This window comes from Pan paniscus, chromosome 17, assembly GCF_029289425.2.
Source record: "Pan paniscus chromosome 17, NHGRI_mPanPan1-v2.0_pri, whole genome shotgun sequence".
Taxonomy (NCBI): domain Eukaryota; kingdom Metazoa; phylum Chordata; class Mammalia; order Primates; family Hominidae; genus Pan; species Pan paniscus.
This window is the reverse complement of record NC_073266.2, coordinates 29,333,404-29,351,690: the sequence shown is the minus strand read 5'-3', so window position 1 is coordinate 29,351,690 and position 18,287 is coordinate 29,333,404. Positions and strand designations below refer to the sequence as shown.

The window sequence follows — 18,287 nt, the reverse complement described above, 5'->3', positions numbered from 1 at the left end:
GTATAAGTATTTAGGTAACTTTATAACAAAATACATTTACATTAAGGGCCAGACTGTCTTTCCCTTTTAAAGGGAAATACTGAAGCTAATTTAGGAGAGGCAAACTAACATAAAATATAAGGCAAAGGAGTGGGAACCAAGGCATTTGGTATCTATTTCTAGCTCACTGGGCAGCAGTCCTCTGTGTCTTGAATTCTGTGATTTGCGAAATATGATTCATAGGGGTTGCAATGGAATATTTCTGAGTTTTTAAACTAATGAGGGATAAATTTTTAAAATCCCTGTGCTGCTGTGAATGTTCTAGAAATTATTCACAAGTTTATTATAGCAAAGAAAATGGGCAAAAGGAAGGGGGTGGGTACAGGACGTGACACTCCAGAAAAGAAGGCAGTGACGTAAAAAATCAAGAGGAAGTCCACACCAGGAAATAGTGCTGTGCACATTAGAGCTGTTACTGAATAAATACTTGTTGGAATTTCCAGAGATAACCAAACAAACATGAAGAAGGAAGTGGGGGTTTTTTTTTCAGCTTTATTATGGAAAATATCTAATATGTACAAAAGTACCGAGAATAGTAAATAAGAACGACCATGCAGCTTCTATGGCCTTACTTAACGGCCAACTTGCTTTATTTTTCACCTCCCACTCCCCACTATTCTCAAGCAAATTCCAGACATCATACCATTTAACCCCTAAATATGTCGCACATATCTCTAATGCAAAAGATTGGGAACCAAGACATTTGGTGTCTATGGCTAGCACACTGGATAGCAGCCCTCTGTGTCTTGAATTCGTAACATGTAGAATAAGATTTATAGTGGGTTGCAACCCGACTTTATTTTTAACTAACAGCAATATAAGAGGAGGTGGCTAATCCTCACAAGGCTCTCCATGAGGGAAGCTCACCCCTATAAATCCAGGCGGGCGCTTCGTTACCCAGGAGCCCAAGGTGCAGCTCCGGGACGCTTCTTTTCAAGGCCGGGACCCCTGCAGCGGCCCGTAGGACACCTCCCTTTCCGAGCACGGACTGGTCCCCGCCCCTCCCCCGGGAAGTCTCCGCCCACAGGGCCCCAGCAGCCCCCGCGCGCCCTCGCTCCCTCCCGTCAGCCCCCGCCCCTCGGCGAAGGGAGCGGCGTGCCGTCCGGGTCGCCTAGGCCTGGGGTCGGGAGCGCGCACGCTGTGCGCCCTGGGCGCGCTCGGGATTCTCGCCTGGCGCGGCTGGGGAAGGTGAACAGTGTGGCCCGCCATGTTCTTCTCCGCGGCGCTCCGGGCCCGGGCGGCTGGCCTCACCGCCCACTGGGTAAGGAGGCTCAAGCTGAGCCCGGCGCTGCCGCCGCCCTCCTCTTGCTCTCCGTGTCTCCCTTAGTTTTGGGCGCAGGAGAGCCCTGGGCTCTGCACGGGCCTGCAGGCGGCGGCAAGGACACTGCGGCCTTAGCCCTCTTAGGGAGGCCGCTGCAGCCCCACCGTGAGAAGCCCCGAGGGAGGGTTGCCATACTGGGAAGTGTACTCCTAGTTTGGTCGAGGAGGACAGAAAAGAGGGGCTGCTTGGTGATATATATATATATATATGTTTGTTTGTTTTTGCTGTTTTGCTGTAGCGCAGAATCTAGGCCTGCTCTGGCCAGATCAGTTTCGAAGACCGCCGCCCCGAAGGAGGCACCTCTCGTTTCAAGCCTAGTGACCTCGATGCTTTTAGGTTGCAGCATACTGGAGAGCTCTGGCTTGCTTCGTGAAGGCTTAGGGAGAACTTCATTAGGGCTGGAAAAGGGTGGCCAATGTTTGATTTACTGCAGTTGTGCTTTGCATATCGGAAATGCTGGCTAAATAAATGGTATCAAACTAACTCTGAAAGAACGGCGCCGCAAATAACAGCACCCAATTAAAGAACCACAGGATTTTAGAGATTAAATGATCTTTTTGAGATCCAAGTACATCTCATGGTAGGCAAGGAAATTGAATTGCAGAGAAGTTGAAACACTCCTTCACGTTAATCTAAAAATGCAGATTTCCAGAAATGTCGATTATAACAACAGGGCCTGTTACACAAGTAATACTGGAAAGAAGCCTTAGTTTTGTTTGTTTTCTAAGAGTGAAATAGGTTAAGTCAGTTCTCAGCAAGAGGGAGATAGTGTATATTCATTGAGAATGAATTCAGGGCTTTAGAGTTAGACTGGAGTTTGGATGTTAGCTTAACTGCCTTTTGTGGCTCTATGACTTTGTGCTGTTAATCTTCCTCAGTTTCTTCAGTTGTAAAATGGGAATATTCCTTTTTGCAGAGTTCAGTCTTTCAATAAACATTTGAAGTCTTACTGTACGTCATGCACTGCTGAGCTCTAGTTAACAGTGTGGATAATAATGATAGTCATTTGATAACTGTTTTCTGTATGCCAAGCACCGAGTTAAATATCTACATTCCACATCTCATTTTTGAGGTTGGTATTACTTTTTCCTCATATTACAGATAAGGAAAAGACTTAGACAGTTCCCGTTCTTTTGGAATTGATAGTCTCATGTAAGAGGAACTTTAAGGTTGAGACAATGTAAAAGTACAGTGTTAGAGATATGAATAGGGTCATCCAATGTGGTTTCAAGGTGCATAAGATTTTTCCTGAAGGTAATACTAACAGATTGGGCATGGGGTCCGAGGGTATTCTAGGTGGAAAGGACAACTTAAAGTCTTGTTGGCAAGAAAAAGATCGGTATGTATGAGAAGCCACCCTCTGCTGTTGGAGGTAAGGTGTGTTCCCAAATGAAATAAGGGAGAGACAGGGGCCAGATATTGGAGCTCCTTGCGTGCCATACAAAGAATTTGATTTTATCTTAGAGGCCGTCAGGAGTCAGTGAAAGGTTTTAAAGTAGAGGAATAAGATCTGGTTTCTGTTTTGGATAGGTCACCGGATAGGACTGAGGGTGGAATGGGTTTGATTTGGACCCAGAAACAGGGAGACTAAGTAGATAAGAGGCTCTTGCAGAATGCTAGGTGAAAGATGATGAGGATCAGACATGGTAGAAAGAAAAGAAATTAGAGTGCTTGTAGATTTTGTTTCTTTTGTTTTTGAGGCAAAGGGGCTAGAAGTATAAATTGAAAAGCAGTTTTAATGAAAAAGAACAACTTGAGGTAGTGGAGGACCATTGTAATCCAGGTTTAATGTTTCTGGAACTCTCTTTCTCTCCCTCCCTCCTTCCTTCTCTCTCTCCATCCGTCTCCCCTTCTCCCTCCCCCTTCCACCCTCCCCCCTTTTTTAAACAAATAGTACCTGATATGCACTATGTACACAATAAATATTTGAGTTGATGAATAAGTTTAATTTTTATTACACACGTCATACGTGTGTAGAAAAAACAATACTGAGACTAGCAAGTAGAGTAAGCTCAAAAAATAAAAATCATCCATTGTCTTGTCAACCTGGAAATTACCATTGTTAACATTTTGATGTCTACACATAACGGACCTTACAGGCAATTTGTTTTTACAAAAATGGAAAGGTATTTATACTGTTTGGTAGCCTGCTCTTTTGTAATGTATTCTGAACAGCTTTCCTTATCAGTAGACATTTCTATACTGTCATTTTAATGCTACATAGCATTCCATTGTGAGGATGTTCTATTACTTATATAACCAGGCCCTTCTAACCTTTCACAAGTAGTGAGATTTCACATTAAACCTAGCAAGTATCAAGAAAAGTACGAGAAAAGTCTACCTAAGTTCCTTTCCTAAATGAGAAACCTTTAAAGATTATTTACGCTTTCAAAGAAATTGCCTATTCTAATTTCTGCTTTGCTAGCTGCCATTCTCTTGACGAGGCTTTTCAGCTCATCGTTGCTTAAAATATGGCTAGAATTAAGTATTAGTTTGTGTGATCTTGAGCCATCTTAATCTCTTTGAGCCTCATTTTTCTTTTCTGTAAACTGAGATAATACCTCATAGGTGATTGTAGTAATTGACTAAAAGTTATAAATTATGGAGTAATAGATAATCAGAATAAGTTTATTCCCTTCTTCAGTAATTGCCCATGGTTTTTCTGTAATGTTGATGCCACTTTAGAACTTACCACTGCCTCATTGCCAAGCTGCTATTGTAGTTTCGAAGGTGAGAGGGTTGTGGTGGCATTTTCAATTACAGATGCTCCTTTACTTACAATGAGATGACATCCTGATTAAACCCATTGTAAATTGAAAGTATGTAAATTTCAGTTTACAGTGGGGTTATCTGGACTTAATCGAGGAGCGTGCTGAATACTTATCATTTTCATACAATTGTAAAGTTGGTGATTTGCAAGACAGGCAATTGTAAGTCAGCGACCCATCTGTATTGTGTATTTTTTCATTCATTGAGGATATTTTCCTTTATGTCTTTAGGCATGATTATAGCTGTCCTGAAGTTTGTGTCTGGTAATCTTAGTTGATTTTTTTTCTTGAAAATGTGTTTTCCTTTTTTGTTTGTTTCCCATATGTTGAACAATTTTGGATTGTATGCTGAATTTTGTGAATGATACGTTGTAGAGGCTCTAGATCCTGTTTTATTCCTCCAACTAGTGTGTTTTGTTGTTGCTATCCATATCCCTTGTGGGCAGCAGATCAAATATTGGTTCCGTTCTTTTAGCTAGGCTCCTTGGAGTCTGCAGCATGTACATGCATGGTTCAGGGTTCAGCCAGAGATTTCCGTAGAATTTATATACAGAATGTATAGGGCTCCCTCCCCCTTTCTGGCTCTTCCTTTTCTAGGATTTCCCACTTTACCATGTCTGTTGTTCCAAACTCTCACTGAGGCCTGCCTTCAGGCTAAAAGATGTGAAGAAAAAACAAAAACCTCATTGGTTTTTTATGAATGTAGACTCCCCTTCTATGTCTGCCTGTTTGGTTGTTCCCCAGTGCCTTCAGAAAGCTTTTGTTTTTATAAAATATTTTGTCCAGAGTTTATAGTTATTATTCAGTGGTTTGCCCTGACAGTGTCTACTTAGCCATACTAGAAGTATGCCATCTTGTGTGGTGGTACTTGTCCTTCCAAATTTTAAGTTTTGTACAATGAAATGTTTTCCCCATTCCATTAGAGATTCTTAAACTTGATTTTGTAATGTCCCAGTGTATCTCCATTGTGACTCAAAGGACTCTAAAGAAGTTAATGTAGGAAAAACACCCCAAAACATTTAGTTTTTTATTCCTGCTGTAACAAATTTCCACAAAACTTTGTGGCATAAAACATTATATTTTTAACCTTACAGTTCTGTAGGTTAAAAGTGACACAGGTCTCAGTGGGCTAAAATTAAAGTGTAGCCCAAGCTTCATTCCTTTTTGGAGGCTCTAGAGGTGAATGTCTTTTCTTGGCTTTTCCAGCTTCTAGAGGCTGCTCTTGGCCCCTTCTTTCATCTCCAAAGCCAGCAAAGGCAAGTCTAGTTCTTATATCACATCACTTCGACCCTCCTTCTGGCATTCATCACATATCCTTCCTTGCCTCTCCTTCCTCTTCCACTTGGTAAGAACCCTGTGATTGATGACATTGGGCCCACCTAGATAATCCAGGATAATCTCCCTATTAGGTCGGCTGATTAGCAGCCTTAATTCTCTTTTGTTGTGTAAACTAATATTCACAGGTTTCCAGGATTAGGATGTGGTTATCTTTGGGAGACCATTATTCTGCCTGCCATAGCCATAAATTAGCAGTTTAAGGAGAGAGAGAATGAACAAACTAGTTTATGCAGTGAGGTTCAGTAGGCCACTATTGCAAACTGCAGACTCGGATCTTTTTATTAGAGACTTGAACTCAGTTTCCATTTCAAAGTAATAAAAAGTTGACTTTCCTTTCTCTTTGGGCACTGTTTAGTACCTTAGTGCTCAGTACATTGAGTAATAAATTACAGGTCTGTTGCCCATGCTGTATAACCTATTGAGTGACAGTCAGTCTGATTTTCCAATGAGGAACCTTGTCACTAGTTTTTGAATCAGTTCAGGAAGCATGTTATAAATCAGTTGTAGGAAATGTCTTTCATTACAAAACATTAAAGACAGTTTACACACATTTTGGTTAGGGGGAAGGTGGCTTTATCTGTCGGATATTTTGCTAGGTGTTACCCCATTTTATATGTGAGATATATGAAGATTGCTGGACAAATAAATGCCCAAGATCACACAGTAGTAAGGGCTGGGTTTATTCGCAAGTCCTGTTTTGTTTTGTTTTTAATCTACCTTTCTGAAGTTGCTCAAACAATTGAAGTTGCTAAGGGAAATCACTATGTATGGTGAAGATTTAAATTTAATAGGCACTCTAATAATAAAAGGTGTACCAGTGTAAGCAGACTAGGGAAATGATTTCACTTTGCTTAGGGAAAAGAGATGGAGGTTTAGGGGCTTTAAAGGGGTAAGAGATGGAGGTTTAGGGGCTTTAAAGGGGTAAGAGGAGGAGGTTAACCTTGGTCATGATGGATGAGTGGAAGGTGTAAGTTGAGATAATGCTGTAGGTATAGCTAGCTACATATACAAAGACACTGAAGTGCATGAGACGAGACTGAACCCCGGGTCCACTGGATGGGCATTTCATTTCTATAAATTATTCTTGTCCTTAGAACAATTGGTTGTTGCTTATATCCATGTGGGATTTTAGATATCTAAAGAATGTTTTCTTTAATATATGGTCAAGATGGCTGGAATCATTAATGCTGTTATCTTAATCTGTAATGCACAGTGCCTGTAATACCTGGGCTCTTCATGCAGCTTTTCTATAATATAAAATTTAGCCAAATTACATTTGTTAATTCTCTCATAGTATGGTAAAAATTACTTACATTTTAACCTGAATTAACATTTTTAGGTAAATTACTGATGGAACTTTATTTGGAGGATGTTTGTAAAAGTCCTCCTATTTCTATCTGAAAATACAGCAAAACTTAAATTTTAGTGGTTAAGGCATGTACTGAAGTCAGGAAAATCTGTATGTGGCATTTCATTTATTTAGCTGTGTGATCTAGGGAAAGTTTTTCCCCCTTCTTTGAGCCTTAATTTTCTCACCTGTAAAACAAGATGATAATACCTACTTGGTAGGCTTGCTGAGAGGAATAAATGAATTATAGTGTAGATTTGTAGTTTACAGCATGAGATCTGACATAGAGTAAGCATTTGTATTTATGATTATCCTTGAAATAGATTTCACAATTATTAACCCAGCATCAACTTTGTTAAAATAAAATGCACTGAAAAACTTTTGTTTTTCATGGAATTTTTTTTTTTTTTTTTTTTTTTTTTTTTTTTGAGACAGAGTCTTACTCTGTTGCCCAGGCTGGAGTTCAGTGGCGTGATTTTGGCTCACTGCAACCTCCGCCTCCCGGGTTCAAGCGATTCTCCTGCCTCAGCCTCCCAAGTAGCTGGGATTAAAGGTGCGTGCCACCACACCCGGCTAATTTTTGTACTTTTAGTAGAGATGGGGTTTCACCATGTTGGCTAGGCTGGTCTCAAACTCCTGACCTCCAGTGATCCACCTGCCTCGGCTCTCAAAGTGCTGGGATTACAGGCATGAGCCACTGCACCCAGCCTCAAGGATTTTTTTAAAATGTAAAATTACCTAGTCTGAATGAATGTATTGCAGACCCTGACATTTTTAGGAGGTTTCAGTTTTCTTGCTTGAGCTGGCAATAGGGGAGGCTGTAGGTAACAAGTCAGCAGATGTTGTGAACAGTGAGAGGAAGGCACGGAGGGACCTCAGACCACTTTGGATTCACTAGAGATGTTTCACGTGTGCACTGTGACTCTTGCACAGGCAAATAGATATCTTGGTGGATTTAATCTGTAAATATTAGGGATCATCTAAAAGGTATATTCCTTGCCTTAGTTGGCCTCTAATAAAGGAAAAAAGAAGGGTTTTTGAATTGCCTGACCTTAGTCTTGTCTTTCTGACTAATTAGATTACTGCTTCTGTCAGTTTTGTCTTACAGCTTCTTAGTCTCTTATTAACTTCTCTTAGCTGGATGCATTTATAACGCAAATGTCTGATAGAACTGAAAAGTGAGCTTCGTTGGATGGTAGTATTGTTTGAACAACAGAAGAAATTCAGAAAAAGAGTAGAGCCCATGAAAAGACAATTAAGGAATCCTATTGGGGAGAATATAAAACTTTAATTTTTGTCATTTTGAGCTATTGGTATTGCCAGTGACAGTAAAAGGGAAAGGCTGGTAGAAAGAGCACAGGGTCCTTAGATTCAAAGAGCCTGGGCTCAAAATCCAGGTCTGTCACTAATTGTGTGGTATGGGGCAAGTTACTGTCTTTGAGCCTGAGTTTCTCTAAATGTAAAATGGAAATAATGACTCACTACAGATTTTTTAGGAATCGACGAAAAAAAGTATGTAGAAGAGCTTAACACAGAGGCACTCAAGTTTACTTGACTCCAACGAAAAGGCAGTCACTGTTTTGGCCTGCTTAAATCTTTTCTTTTCCTTCTGAAACACTGAAAAAAAAAAAAAACCTAGAATTCAAACCCACTGTTAATTTTGAGCTGTATATTAGGTTATGATCTTATTTACTTAAAAAAGTTACTTGGTTGCATGCTTTTCTTCTTAAAAAAAGGAAGTTACTTGGATTTTCAATTGGACTCAATTGGAATTTCTTGAGGTATAGACATTTCAGAGTCTAATGAGAAGCTAGATTCTAGAGAAAAGACTAGACTGTAGTCAAAGAAGGGGGTGGGTGGGAACTCAGCTTATTCTTTGAATCATTCCAGCCTAGCTAGGTTGTTTTTTCCAGTTGTAAGCCTGGTCCTGGAATGCCTCTTTATTTCAAAGTGAAACAAAATTGAAATGGCCCAGTAAGTAGTGTAAAGATGTTAATGAGAACTTTTAATGTTTTATTCCTTTATTGAAAGTGTCTGACATAGACATTACAATGAATGTAAAATAGGTGATATTCTTTAAACACACCAAAAAAACAATTTTCAAAGCCATTTTCAGGCCACCTGTAACTTGATAGGGATGAATAACAGTTTATGCCAGTTGAAAAAAACTGAGGGCTAAGATTTATCAGTTTATCTTCACTATTTAGTTTGTTTCTTTCTTTATTGTTTGTTTACTTACTACTTTTTTGAGACAGGGTCTCACTCTGTCTCCCAGGCTTGGGTGCAGTGCATGATCATGGCTTGCTGCAACCTCAACCTCTTGGGCGCAAGCGATGCTCCCACCTCAGCCTCTCAAGTAGCTGGGACTACAGGCATGTGCCACCATGCCTGGCTAACTTTTGAATTTTTTGTAGAGACAGGGTTTCACCATGTTGCCCACGCTGATATCAAACCCCTGGCTTCAAGCGATCTATGGGGCTTGGCTTTCCAAAGTTCTGGGATTATGGGTGTGAGCCACCATGTCTGGCCAGCTTCTTTTATTTTATAAACATTATCTCAGCCCTTCTTATACAATTTTGAAGAGGTCGACTTCAGACTTTGAAATTAAGTTGCTCAAATGTTATGCTAGTGTGTATACATTCAGGTTTTTTGCAGGAATAGAAGAGAAGGGTGGCAAGGATTAAAAAAAGATTAAATAACTTGCATCACATTATCTCAGCCCTTCTTATACAATTTTGAAGAGGTCGACTTCGGACTTTGAAATTAAGTTGCTCAAATGTTATGCTAGTGTGTATACATTCAGGTTTTTTTGCAGGAATAGAAGAGAAGGGTGGCAAGGATTAAAAAAAGATTAAATAACTTGCATCTTTCTCTCTTAACAGGAGCATTGTAAGCCAAGGAGGCAGGGCTTTTCATTTCTTATCTGCCTGCCTGTATATATGGAGGCCTGATTTTCTTCCTTAAACTCCTTGGTTTCTTAGACCTACTATGTTCTTTTAAAGCTTTGATGTCATCAAACAGTCAGGTGGCTAATAATAAGGTCATGGCCTTTGTAGTCATCTGGCCCTAGGATCTAACATAATTTCTGCCAATAATTAGTGATGTGACCTAACCTTGAGAAGTTTCCATAACTCATTTAAATTTCTGGGAATAATACCCACCTTGCAGGAAACTTTAAGAATTAAATAATGTGTAAAAAGCTTAGTGCCTGACACATAGTACTTCTAATAATAATAGCTAATGATAGCCAACACTAATACAGTACTTACCATCTGCCAAGCAGAATATTAAGCACTTTACATGAAGTACATCTTTTTTTTTTTTCCCCCGAGACAGAATCTCACTCTGTTGCCCAGGCTGGAGTGCTGTGGCACGAGCTGGGCTCGCTGCAACTTCTGCATCCTGAGTTCAAGCGATTCTCCTGCCTCAGCCTCCTGGTTAGCTGGGATTACAGGCACGTGCCACCACGCCCAGCTAATTTTTGTATTTTTAGTAGGGATGGGGTCTCATCATGTTGGCTAGGCTGGTCTCGAACTCATGACCTCAGGTGATCCGTCCGCCTCAGCCTCCTAAAGTGATGGGATTACAGGCATGAGCCACTGTGCCCGGCCTGAAGTACATCTTTTAATGCTCTCAAGAACCCTATGAAGTACATGCCGTTATTTTTCTGTTTTTGTAAATGAGGAAACAGGCTCTAGAGCTGAGCTTTTAGCCATTTTGCTATATTGTCTCTCCATACATAGGATATTTATGGAATATTAGATAACAGTGATACATCCCACCTTCAGAGGTGCTAGAATGTGGAAAATGTGTTTTTTAGAAATGATGAAATTGACATTTCATATACTAGAACGTGTTTGGTGTTGGTCATCTTTTACACCACACTCAGCATCAGAAGGGTTTTTTTGTTTTTTTTTGATAGAGAATCTCGCTCTGTCGCCCAGGCAGGAATGCAGTGGCTCGATCTCAGCTCACTGCAACCTCCACCTCCTGGGTTCAAGCAATTCTCCTGCCTCAGCCTCCCAAGTAGCTGGGACTACAGGTGTGCACCACCACACGCGGTGAATTTTTGTATTTTTAGTAGAGATGGGGTTTTACCATATTGGCCAGGCTGATCTCGAACTCCTGACTTTGTGATCTGCCCACCTTGGCCTCCCAAAGTGCTGGGTTTACAGACGTGAGCCACTGTGCCTGGCCAGAAGGATGGTACTTTTAAAATTAGTTTGGTGATATTAGACAGGATGTTTTGGATTGAGAAAAAGGGATCAGCCAGAAGACTTACAGTAATGCACAGACATGAAATAATGTCTGAAATAGTGGTGATAGTAAGACAGGGAAAGAACTAAAGACTTCATTGGGTTTTTTTGTTTGTTTTTGTTTTGAGACAGGGTCTCACTTTGTCACCCAGACTGGAGTGCAGTGGTGTGATCTCAGCTCACTGCAACCTTCACCTCCCAGGTTCAGGCGATTCTCCCACCTCAGCCTCCTGAGTAGCTGGGACTACAGGTGTGCGCCACCACACCCGGCCAATTTTTGTATTTTTTGGTAGAGATGCAGTTTCACCACGTTGGCCAGGCTGGTCTTGAACTCCTGACCTCAAGTGATACGCTTGCCTTGGCCTCCCAAAGTGCTGGGATTACAGGCATGAGCCACTGTACCCGGCCCTTCATTGGTTTTTAAAAGTTTAAATGTAATACATATAATGGCAAAAAATTCAAACAGTAAGCAAGGCTACATATTATAGTATATATACATAACAGTACAGAGTAGGGATACAAGAATATGTATTATGATAAAAAATATATGTTGCATATATTATATATGTTAACCCATGATACATCCCACCTTCTAACTTTCCACATTCTAACACCTCTGAAAGTGGGATGTATCACTGTTATCTAATATTCCATAAATACTCTACATATGGAGAGACAATATAACAAAACAGTTAAAAGCTCAGCTCCAGAGCCTGTTTCCTCATTTGTAAAAACAGAATAATAACAGTATGTATTTCATAGGTACATAGGTACTTGATAGGTATTTAATGCTTCTTGAGAGCATTAAGAGATGTATTTCATGGAAAGTGTTTAATATTCTGCCTGGCAGTAAAGACTAAATTTTCTTCCCACTCCAGATCTTGATTCCTCTCCTTAGAGACAGCAGCTGTTACTGGTTTCTTTTATGATGTCTCTGTTGAGATATTTTGATAGAAAAAGCAGTAAAATATGGAAACTGGCACATTTCTAGATTTTATTGACTTTCTTAAGAACTTTGACAGATCTGAAATTTTACCCCATTTGTAAGCTAACAAGTTAACCTGCCTCAGTTTCATGGATGTTGGCAGGAGGCAGCATCCTGGGTCAGTAGGCAGCATGAACTTCATGTTAGTTCCCTTTGACATTCATATCTCACGGTAAGGGAGGAGACCACCCCTCATATTGTCTTATGCCCAATTTCTGCCTCCAAAAAAAGAAGAAGTAAAAACTAAAAGGCAGAAATGAAATCCACAAGCAGACAGCCCGGTGCCACACCCTGGGCCTGGTAAAGATCAACCCCTGACCTAATTGGTTATCTATAGATTACAGACATTGTATAGAAAAGCACTGTGAAAATCCCTGTCCTGTTCTGTTCCATTCTACCCCCTGCTTGCTCAATCGATCACGACCCTCCCAAACAGACCCCCTTAGAGTTGTGAGCCCCTAAAAGGGACAGGAATTGGTCACTTGGGGAGCTTGGTTGTTGGAGACAAGAGTCTTGCCAAAGCTCCCGGCTGAATAAAGCCCTTCCTTCTCAGTGTCTGAGGGGTTTTGTCTGTGGCTTGTCCTGCTACAACGGGAGTGACATGGAACAGCCCAGGTGAGTGCTGTGCATCACTGCTAAGGGACCTTGAGCTTGGGAAACCCTGTCTGTAAGAAAACTCACTCAACTTTTGCCCCAGGAGAAGGTATTTTGTACAAAAATAATAGAAAAGATGGTCTGAAACAAAAGCTGTTCAGTGCTGCTGCTCACCAAATGCACAAACCTAAGACCCATGGAAATCTTTCTACCAGCCTATTTCTTCCTCCTTCCCCACTTTCTTTAACTAAAAGAGAAATTTATGAATTAATTTCAGTGGAGAAGTAGATGGTTTTTTAACCATCAAATACATTATAATTTTACTAGAAAAAGTATAAGCCTTATACATATGGATATAAAGAAAAAATAATTATGTGCAAATGCAAGAATATTGGCAGTATGTTGTGTTTGACAGTAACTCTTTGATAAAGTCAACTAACAGCACAATTTTTAAAAAATAGGTGTAGTTTTAAAATGCAGTTGTTTGGATCTTTTTTTTTTTTTTTAGTTATCAAATGTTTTATCCTTGTGTCAGTTAAGCAGGTGATAATGCTTTACAGGTTATATAGTACTTTCAGAGAAACTTTACTTACATCTCAAAATAGTCCAATAAGAAGATAACCCTGTTTTATAGGTACAGAAATTGAGGCTTAAAAAAAAATTAAGTGAGTTGTACAAGGTGAGATGTTAGTAAGTGGCAGAATGGTAATCTAAACCCAAGGCCTCAACAACTATGAAAAATCTGAAAGTCTGTCTTTTTCCTAGAGTTTAGCTATTTTATCCTGACCCTTCTCAATCAGTAGTCTGTCTTCAACGATTTGGACTTCAAACCACTTTAGAAATATGTCTGTGAACTCATGTGCGTATCCAGAGCTTTACAAGTCAGCAAGAGAATGCCTCAGAATAGATTTTCCAATATGTAGCAACATAAGCCTAAAGAATAATTTTCAAGATTATCTCTATATTTTTATTTTAAGTAAAAGTACATGACAGATCTTGGATTAATGAGAAAGGGATCAAATATTAATCCAAAATGGAAGCTATTTTAATTTAGACATTTGGTGGTATTTAATTTGATATACAAGGAGGTTAGAAGGAGAAATAGGTTTTACAATAGAGATAAGTTTTTCTTATACCTGATGAGTGTTTTATTTTAAGTAGGATTTTTTTGGCCAGTTAATCCATGCTAATAGGAAATTTGGAAAATAGAGAAAAATATAAAAAATGTAAAATAAGAGTCCCTTATTTCATTAACATCGTAATAAGAGATAAGCACTTTTAATTATTTATGGCCTTCTAGTCTTTTAATCAGTGTCTGTATTTAATGTAATTGGGATGATGATTTATGCATTTTTGTTTTTTTTGTTTTGTTTAACCCTGATTCCAGTTTCTACATGATTATTTTTACGACATATTTTTGTTAGCTACATAACGTTCTAGTGTCAGAATTATTAGTATTTAGTTAAAACGTGCTCAGATTGGGTTTTTAGGTTGTGTTTTTGCTGCAATAAACATAATAGGAACAACATGTTTTCATGTAAAGCTTTATCCTCATTTTGTACTGCAGGAAAAATACCTAGGTTAGAATTACTAAATTAAAAAATGGACACTTGGGGCCGGGCGCAGTGGCTCACGCCTGTAATTCCACCACTTTGGGGAGCTGAGGCGGGGCAGATCACTTGACATCGGGAGTTCAAGACCAGCCTGACCAACATGGAGAAACCTTTTCCGTCTCTACTAGAAATACAAAAAATTATCCAGACGTAGTGGCACATGCCTGTAATCCCAGCTACTTGGGAGGCTGAGGTAGGAGAATCGCTTGAACCCGGGAGGCAGAGGTTGTGGTGAGCCGAGATCATGCCATTGAACTCCAGCCTGGGCAACAAGAGCGAAACTCCGTCTCCAAAAAAAAAAAAAAGACACTTATTTAGGCTTTCCATATATCATGGTAATTTGCTTTCTAAAAGGCTATATGAATTTTTAAGTGTGCTTGTTCCTCTATATGCTCAACAGAATGGAATGCTATCTTAAAAGAAAAAATATACTTGGTAGTTTGATAACTAGTAATGTTATTTTAAGTTGTATGTTTTTAGTTACTACTAAGCAATTTGAATTCTGTGAAACTTTTGTTCATGATCTTTACTCATTTTTAAAATGCATTTATGATCTCTTCAGGCTGTTAGCCTCTTGTCATCAAACGTGTGTAAGATTTAAGACTCATCACTGTCAAGTTAATGGATGAGTTCTCAGAGGCAAAGGCTTTATAGAGAAAAGAAGATAGGAGTGTGAACTGAGCCCTGAGGACAACCTGCAAGGAGTGGATAAAAAGCCAATAAACAGAAAATGTTAGTGTTCAGAAATTAGGAGAAGACTGAATACTTTCCCTACTCTTAAAATTAATCCTTCTTTTATTATAAGTATACAGTCTTTTCTCTCAGAATTTAGTTAAGTAACTCACTGATGTTACTCAAAAATTGTTACTCGATTAAAAAAATTTTCTGAGCTAAGATGACAGCGACTGTCTTCTAAATTTTAGTTTCAGTCAATTTTTCAAAACAAAACCAACACAATCAAAGCCCCCTTGTGCACCTCTGACTGTATCCCTCCCTGCCTTCCAATTATCCTGAAATTGATATTTATCACTCCCATCTTTTGTATGTGTGTCTCACATCCTGTACCTTAGTCTTTTCTTGTTAATTAAAGCAGATGTTCCATGTAAACTTATTTATTAATATTTCTTCAACTGAAATATCATTTGGACCTAGGGTAAAGTTAAATATACTATTGTGTTATATTACTCCGTTTACTTTCTTCTATGTTTGCCTTTGAATTGTCCAACTCTTTGCTAGTTCCATGCTTGGTTTAACCCAGCCAGTGTTCTGCCGTCTGCGGTTAGTAGAACTCAGAAATTGGAGGAATCCAGAACAGTAGTTGAAATACTTGGGGGCGATGGACAGGGTAGGAGTGGAGGGTAGGAGCAAGAGGGCAAAGAGAAATGAAATGCAGCTGAGAGAATAATCAGATTCCTTCCAAAGCAACTGAACATTGTCAGTCCGCATAGCATCATAAATAGCTTTCTGAAACTACTTTTTTTTTTTTTTTTTGAGACGGAGCCTTGCTCTGCTGCTCAGGCTGGAGTGCGGTGGCGCGATCTCGGCTCACTGCAACCTCTGCCTCCCGGGTTCAGGCGATTCTCCTGCCTAAGCCTCTAAGCCTCCCGAGTAGCTGGGACTACCAGCGTGCGCCACCACGCCCAGCTAATTTTTGTGTTCTTAGTAGAGATGGGGTTTTACCATGTTGGCCAGGATGGTCTCGATCTCTTGACCTCGTGATCTCCTTGCCTTAGCCTCCCAAAGTGCTGGGATTACAGGCATGAGCCACCACACCCGGCCAGAAACTACTTTTTACGGCTGGAGTTTCAGAACTAATTTAGTAAAGGATTGAAAAGGAGGATACAGTTGACTCATTTGTACAGAGTATATGACTCATTTGTACAGAATGAAAACATGTTTATGAAGGTTCACACTAAGTGAAAGCTGGCATCCAAGTTGATTCAGACAAAAGTGAAAGTCAAGAAGTTAATAGTACATTAATTCTCCAAATGCATGCCAGCAGAGCGTGGCAGGAAGGTACACAAGTCAGCAGATCTGGGTTGTCCTGGTTCTCCTATTGACTGGTGTGTGTGATGTTAGGTGGGTGAACCTTGGCTTTGAATCTCCATTTGTAAAATAACTCTCCTGAAATAGAGATGGATAGGGTAGAATACCATATTTCTTAAGATCTTTTATAAGTTGATTCCATTGTTGTAAATTATGAATCCTAAAGTATTTCTTTATGAAACATTTTTTAAGGCTATGATTCACTAAACTTTCTTAAAATTTTAAATTTTAGGGAAGACATGTAAGGAATTTGCATAAGACAGCTATGCAAAATGGAGCTGGAGGAGCTTTATTTGTGGTAAGTAATTACTTAGATTTCTTTGGAAAGAAAAGACTTGGAAATTGGGGTAAATCCATTGTAAAAATCCAAAATATCTTAAATACCATTGTCTTTGATATATGATGGTCATCGTGGGAATTTACATATAGCTAATTGAATTTACTACATTTCAAAAGATGTTGGTTCCAGTTGAACCTCATGAGTTTAAATTAGTATCAGGAAAACTCTGGGAATAAGAATTTATTTCCAGTGAAATTACTGTGTGAGCCCTAACCTGATTCTCATCACACTTTGGGTTCTCAGTCATGTTGGCTTACTGAGAGTTTGGAGATTGTAACTTGTTGAATCCCAAAATGACACTAGTTTGAAACTCATGGATTTTAGTAATGTAGTAACTAGATTAGCAGCTGGTCTTTATATTTTTAGTTTCCGGAGTTTTAACTATAAATAGAAGTCTGTGAACTCCCCAGATTAGTTGCACAATTTGGAAAGGATAAGATATCTCCCTTTTCTGACAAGGTGCAGTTTTCAGGGATTAATCTAGTATAAAGGCAATATAGTGGACTTGTGTGATGATTTAGAGTTAGTGGTGTAAGAAGTAGCTTCCTGCTATATATCAAGCATCAAATTGGCCACATATTTGAGATCATTGTCCAGAGTGTCTGTTTTCTTTCCTCTTTTGGCTTATGTCCTTTAAAAAGCAGAACTCTGAGAGTTAACATATCAAGAGATTCATTTCTGTATTCACCACACATACATAACATTAATTGATCGTAAGTGTTAATCTCAGTGTGACTCATTTGATTTCCTGTTGACATGCCATTTCTTGTCAGTTTTTGAAGAGGGCCTGCTTCTGCTCTTTTAAGAAGAGATAAAGCTTCTTGCTGTTGGCTATTATGGAAAACGTGGGAAAGAGATGGTGCTGTTTTTTTTTTTTTTTTTTTAAGATGGTCCTTTTGTACCCTCCTAAAGTAATGGGTCTTAACCCTTTTGGATCCCAGATCCCTTTGACAATCTGATACCCTTGCTTTTGGGAAAATACACATATGTTCACATTTAAAATTTTGTGTTTTAATTTCATAAAGGCTTCCAATAATTGGTAATGTTTTGGTAATTCTATCAGAAGATCTTATTCTCTAATGAAGCTGGATAACACTTTTTGTTGTTTGGGTTTTTTTGGTCCTAAAGGTACTTCTCTTATTCTTTAAATGGTCCTTTGTAAATTTTTAAATTCTGCTAACTTTACTTTGGTAATCATACTCATCAAATGTGTGTTTAGACATTCTTTTTGATGGAAGGATAGGGTGGTATATATCATGTTGGAATTAAAATGGAGAGATTAAACAATAAGTAATAGTATAGTAATGTACAGTGTTATTCACACTTGAGAGAATTTGGATAAGTCTGAAAAACTGTTTTTGTTGTGTAGCACAGAGATACTCCTGAGAATAACCCTGATACTCCATTTGATTTCACACCAGAAAACTATAAGGTACGGCTAAATTAACATTATAATTAATTTACCAAATAGGTAATATTTTCTAGATGTATAAAATGATGTTCTTTCTTTTATACAGAGGATAGAGGCAATTGTAAAAAACTATCCAGAAGGCCATAAAGCAGCAGCTGTTCTTCCAGTCCTGGATTTAGCCCAAAGGCAGAATGGGTGGTTGCCCATCTCTGCTATGAACAAGGTACT

The 18,287-nt window shown here is 39.1% G+C and overlaps 1 protein-coding gene across 3 annotated transcripts in view; it reads left to right on the top strand.

Annotated features, from left to right (window-relative positions):
• The first annotated feature begins 531 nt into the window (after nt 1–531).
• Nucleotides 532–18,287, top strand: part of NDUFV2 (NADH:ubiquinone oxidoreductase core subunit V2) — a 32,512-nt gene continuing 14,756 nt past the window's right edge. The window contains exons 1-5 of one of the 3 annotated variants that reach the window (XM_034943943.3): nt 1,184–1,300; nt 2,277–2,432; nt 16,541–16,606; nt 18,018–18,080; nt 18,166–18,282. In XM_034943943.3, coding sequence (XP_034799834.1) covers nt 2,385–2,432; nt 16,541–16,606; nt 18,018–18,080; nt 18,166–18,282 — 294 coding nt within the window. In that variant the 5' untranslated portion in view covers nt 1,184–1,300; nt 2,277–2,384. Of the gene's footprint in view, nt 1,301–2,276; nt 2,433–16,540; nt 16,607–18,017; nt 18,081–18,165; nt 18,283–18,287 lie in introns of all 3 variants that reach the window. The other 2 variants (XM_003809325.5, XR_003026282.4) reach the window with 2 other exon arrangements.